This window comes from Argiope bruennichi, chromosome X1, assembly GCF_947563725.1.
Source record: "Argiope bruennichi chromosome X1, qqArgBrue1.1, whole genome shotgun sequence".
NCBI classification, from domain to species: domain Eukaryota; kingdom Metazoa; phylum Arthropoda; class Arachnida; order Araneae; family Araneidae; genus Argiope; species Argiope bruennichi.
In genome coordinates this window covers 52,469,230-52,475,051 of record NC_079162.1, presented here as the reverse complement: position 1 = coordinate 52,475,051, position 5,822 = coordinate 52,469,230, and the positions used below count along the sequence as shown (strand labels likewise).

The window sequence follows — 5,822 nt, the reverse complement described above, 5'->3', positions numbered from 1 at the left end:
TAAGTTACGAAAGTTACCGAGCTGAGGTGAGAAAGCTTTTTTTTTTTAAAGTCTTACTTTCGGCTGCACAATATCTTAGGTTATTTGATAAACATATAAAGCTTCTTTCAAAATCGATAGTAATAATTTCAGATGTCGTTCAACAAGCAATTATGCAACAATAAAGTAGCATGCTGTGCATTGAAACGAAATCTTTTCTCTTTCTTTAAATTCGTTCAATGATATTTAATGTAAATCAAATTTATAACAAAATCTACTAAAAATTAAAAATATATATGTTTTAAGTTTTACCACCATGCGCCAATGATGGAATACAGTAGAATGTAGCATAAGAAAAGAAAAATAATTTAATTAGTGCTAGATTTTATAAATTAAAACTAAAAAATAATGTTGATTGGTTTTAATATAAACATCTATTTTGAGATTATTGCAAAATTATTGTAATGCGTTTAAAAATTAAAACGCGAATTTGAAGCGGATAGTTACTTTTATAATAATAATAAAATTAGAAAAAAAAATGTTTCATTATTAATCTAATTAGGAGTTTAAAAAAGAGAATTAATATATATAATTTGCCAATAAAATTTGACCTACTCTTTTCAGAGTATATTTTTTTGAAATAACCATATAAGTAGAAAATATATCTAAGTATATACGATAGTAAATTTTCACGCTACTTATTATGAAAGATATTTTCCACAAATAATAATGAAACTTGAATAAATGTTTAGTACTGATACAACTGCTAAAAGAATCGAATTAAGTTATGCTCCAGGAAAATTTGACGTAACTTAATAAAAATATTTTAAAGAAACAGAAAAGAGGAAAATTCCAAACCATTTCATTGTGTCGGTTCAACGTGCTACATTAAAAAAAAATATATATTAAAAGCTTTTCCAACCTTGACATCGACTAGCGCCCCAAAAATAGGTGCAGAAAAATCCAATTATCTGTCAGCAGATAGACGCATCCAGGAGGAATTTTATTTCAGCGTCCTTGAACTTTGTGGAGAACACGAATGGGAAAATCGTATCGGTCAAGGTCGCAAGGTCACTGTGACCTGCTTCTGATCCAGTTCATCCTCATCACACTAACTACCCTCCGTTTTTTCAAAGTGCTTTCGAGGAAATGATTAAAAAAATGGAGAATTAAATGTTATTGGAATGGGATAAGATTTTTTTTTGGATAAAAAAAAAGTTTCATTTTTGTTTTAATAAAGCATTAAATTACTACAAATATGCGCAAGAGGGTATTTAAATTTGTTTCATTGTTTTAATGGAAAAAAATTTATCTTTTTACTACAACTTCTTTAATCTTTTTAATATTTTGGAATTCCATTTCCGCATCAGTTTAAATAGAGTCGATTTTCGAACGATTTTGGTATATTAATAGTTAGCAAAGCAATGATTGTGAGTGCATGGTATTTCCATCATTGCCACATTTGTCTTTTTTTGAATAATGAATATTTTAAGTAACTAGTCGCCTTTGACTGCCAGCTGCCCGCCCAACATATTTATATATTCAAAACAAATGATAAAACCAAAGAACCATTCTCACAGTCACAAACTCTGTCCCAGTTTTATTTTATATTAAAATAATACTCCCATGTCAAATCAATGCTCCTTTCTCAACTACCGTTCGCTTCAGACAGAAATTCCAAAAGAATTACTTCACTGCTCATTTTCTGCTAGAAAAAATCCTTGACAGAGTTTGTCAGTCACCATCAATAAATAAAATACCTAATGTACCGACTTTTCCAGTTTTTATTACGTTTGAAAGCGCATTACTTTTTGATATGTCTCCAAGATCATTTTTTGATGGATACTGAAAAAGAAAAAAAGAAGAAGAAAAAAAAAAAAAAAAATCGCCGCTTTCCAAGAAACTGACGAAACGGAGAGGAAGGGGATTAATGACCATTGATGATGTATCGAGGAGCTATAAGCATTAATTTTAAATAAAATGTTTTGAAATCTGTTTATTCTTTGGGGTTGGCGAACTCTGTCCCAGGATTTCCACACAGAAAATGTACCGTGAAGTTTTGTTTTTTCGATTACTCTCAAAAAGAAGGCAGTCGACTCTCTAATCTAGTGGTCATGAGATTTCATATGAAATAAAAATTAGTAAAATTGGGCCGATGGTTGGGGTTGGGCAACTGGTTCGTTGGTTTTTCCTTATTTTAAATATTTAGAAATTATTTACTTATAAGCTTTTTGGCAGAACCCACAACCCGCGTTTATTTGGTAAAGTTATTTTTAAATAAACAATTACTTTTTAATTAAATAATGTTAATAAAATTTATATGTAAATTAAATCTTTCGATTAATTTTCCTGCATGACTTGTTCTCATTTGCATGGATTTGCCTAATTTGGGATAAAAAAATTAAGAAAGTGAGAAATTCAAGGTTAATTTCAAAATGATATTGTTGTTATTTATATGCATTTTTACTTTTTTATACGTGAAATCATTCGTGTACTGGCAGATTGTGCTATTTTCTTATGTTATTTTCGATAAAAAACTTTTTGTGTTCTGCTATTTTGCGGTATTGTCGTATTTTTGAAAATATTAAAGCAAATTTAATTGTCACTGAATTGAAAATTTATCGAATTGAATTGTCGACATTTTAAAAAATAAATGTGGAATGATAAAGAAAATTTAATTGTATTAAAATATATTTTGGAATTAATATTATGATTATAACTTTTACATTTAGGTTATTGAAGACGTTTCTAACTTGCAGAAAGGATGCCAGTAGCTCTCAAATCTGTTTTTATTGTATTGTCTGCAGTGGTGATAGAAAGTCATTCCCTTCACCAAAATTTTTCCAATAAAACACCAGACATTACTGAAGATGCAAAAATGAAAGCAAATTACGATGCACTAGTTGTTCAAAGTCGAGAGACGCCTAACATTTTAACCGTTGGAGGACCAGTAGCGGCAGGTTTAGCTTTTGTTGGGCTGAATTTAGCTTTTATCTCTCTTCTCGTCCCTTTTGTAGTAACGGCTGTGGCAATTGGAGAACGAAGAAACTACCAATCAGATGATGATTATAATTCGCTACCAAACCAATTGGATAATATGCGTAATCTTTATGGATGGGATACGAAAGAAACTGATTTTTCAAAAAGGTTTGTAATTGAATCTTTCGATTAAAAACATGAATTTTTACAGCTAATATATATATATATATATATATATATATATATATATATATATATATATGTAATGATATTTTAACTCTAATTTCAATTTAATTAATTTTCATAGTAACTTCATCTAAATTTAGCCCATAGTAACTTCATTCTAAAATATTCTCTTATTTCGTGATCCAATTCCACTGTCTCTACTTAATTAATTCAAGAGAAGCTTTGTTAAATTGTTGAATCAGCTAAAATCTAACTTCCCCACACTACGCGTGAAGAGATAACATACCGCTGATGAAGCAAATTCTTTTTTAAAATCTCCCTGTGTTTCCCCTACCTTGTCCACCCGTGTAATGAAAATCCCTATCGAAATCTCATAATACATTAGCACTGTAAAGAAATATTTTCCTTATCAAAATCATAGGTTATATAAGACCAGGGATAAAATGTCCAAGAGCTTTTTCCCTCATTCCGTTTCTGTGTCGCTCTGTGTGCTCATCGCTTGTACATATGCTTGCTTCTTCAAAATGAAATAAAACGACGTCTCGAAATTAAAAGTATCTTCACTGTCTTCAAACTGCATCATGCTTCACAACAAATAATGTTACATATATATATTTACTGTGTAATGCTTTATCTCCGGAATTAAATTTTGTGCTTAGTTAATAAATGTTGGAAATTAATTTTTATGGTTTTTTTTTGTTTTTGTCGAATCAGTTGGAGTCTTATTTTATTAGAATATCATCAAATTAATCATACAATGGTCAAATTTTTATTCTTCATCGAAAGGTGAATAAATATATATTAATGATGAAAAGTAATAAGCTAAATGATTTTTTAAAAATTGAAATTATTTACTAAGAAAATAATTATTTACGTAAATTTCTTAGTTGAAAATCTTCGCTTTATCAAATAAAAATTGATTTGAATAAATAATCGAATTAATCAATCATTAAATTATTCTTATTAACTGAAAAAAAGAAAAAAAAAATGGTACTATTGAAAATATAATCCATTGTGCAATGTAAAATTTAATAAATGTAATAAATTTTTATTTTTAATAATAATAATAATGTAATAAATTTTTATTTTTAATAATAATTGGCTTATGCCTTTCGAGAAGGAGAAATCGAAGCTTGTGAAATTGTATTGTAAAATAAGAAAAAGTGAAAAATTAGTATTAATAATACTGATTCTCTATAAGTTAGCGTAAAATATTTGCATCTTGAAATGGATATTTTTTATAATAATCAAAGCTGAAAAATCCGAAATTAGTTAAAATAATCTTTATAATGCATGTAGGTTTTATTGTGAAATACTGTTCGGAAACAGAAGAGGAAAAAGAAAGACAAGCTTTCAAAATGAAATTTTTATAAATTATAATTACGGAGATTATTTTAGTTATAAAATATAATTTATTAATTCGAAATATTTTTTCTTAAATTATAAAGCAATAATTGTTGAGTTCCGATGTTGACATCAGCATTCATAAAATGATCGTTCAAAAGTTTTTGGTAAATAGTTTAGTAAGTAAAGTAATATTAAAAAGTAATATTTTTTTATTGTATTGCTGTTTTATCTGTTACCATTTACTATTTGGATGTGAATTTAAATATTTCCTAATAAATATATTACAAAAATGAATTTGAAAAATTGCAAACTTGTCTTAATAATTTATCTTTTACTTTTAAATTTATAGGTCATTTTCAAATAAAAATGCAGATGTTGAAGATAAGGTAACAAGATATGGAGAAAGGCGACGAACGGAGAAAGACAATATAAAACACCACTAAGTATCAAGTGGTGGTTTGCTGAGAAATTAAAGAATACTGCTGGATCAGTACAAAGATGTAATATTATAATTTATTTTTAACACTAAAAATATGTTTTTAAATTTCTATTTGTTTACGTTCCTTATTTAGAAAATATTCACTGTTTACTCCCTTTTATTAATTTCCACCATAAACATTTCAAAAATAGTTATTTATAAATGAATAATATTTATATATGCATAATTATCTGGTAAATTAAATAATCATATATTTTACGCCATCTGCATTTTATATTTATCAACATGTATGTCATCCTACCAAAAATAACGATGAATTAATTTTAATGATTTTTTTAATATATAAAGGCAAAATTCTGGATTCTAGATTTAGCACCCATCTACTAAATAGTGTATTCATTAATTAAAGAAAAGATAATTTTAAATCTCCAAAATATCAGACATCATTTAAAGTTTTTAATGATTTAGTAAAACTTTTTTGTCATAAAAGAAAAGTACTTGATTTGTATTTTCTCATATTCTATTATTTTTTTTATATATATACGCAGTGCTTCATTTCTTTTACTATATGCTAAATACTATTTTGGAATATTTTCAATTTGAATTTCTTTGTTATTGAAGGCATTGTAACAAATTTAGATTATTCTGAATTACTAAAATATTTTGATTTTCCATTGATGCCCTAATTTTAGGCAATAAATGTATGGGAAACATTTAAATCGTACTTTTGACCGATATTAATTGATAATAGTATCTCTGGATTAGTTAAAATGTATTTTTAAGTTATGAAACTGAAAAAAAAATTGAAATATGATGATATCAGCTGCATAGAACGCAGTATGGCCAAAAACCCCAACAACATCAGCTGCATAGCTAATCACCATAGAGGAGG

The 5,822-nt window shown here is 27.1% G+C and overlaps 1 protein-coding gene across 1 annotated transcript; it reads left to right on the top strand.

Annotated features, from left to right (window-relative positions):
- The first annotated feature begins 2,720 nt into the window (after positions 1-2,720).
- On the top strand, positions 2,721-4,934 carry LOC129959220 (uncharacterized). Its single transcript, XM_056072044.1, has 2 exons — positions 2,721-3,126; positions 4,841-4,934. The coding sequence occupies exons 1-2, from the start codon at positions 2,744-2,746 to the stop codon at positions 4,932-4,934; spliced, it is 477 nt and encodes a 158-aa protein (XP_055928019.1). The 5' UTR covers positions 2,721-2,743.
- Positions 4,935-5,822: the final 888 nt, after the last annotated feature.

Excerpts from the sequence above, each read along its gene's own strand:
- LOC129959220 (XM_056072044.1), top strand. The coding sequence starts at position 2,744 with ATGCCAGTAGCTCTCAAATCTGTTTTTATTGTATTGTCTGCAGTGGTG. Across the intron at positions 3,127-4,840 it reads GAAACTGATTTTTCAAAAAG|GTCATTTTCAAATAAAAATG; the intron begins GTTTGTAATTGA and ends TTAAATTTATAG.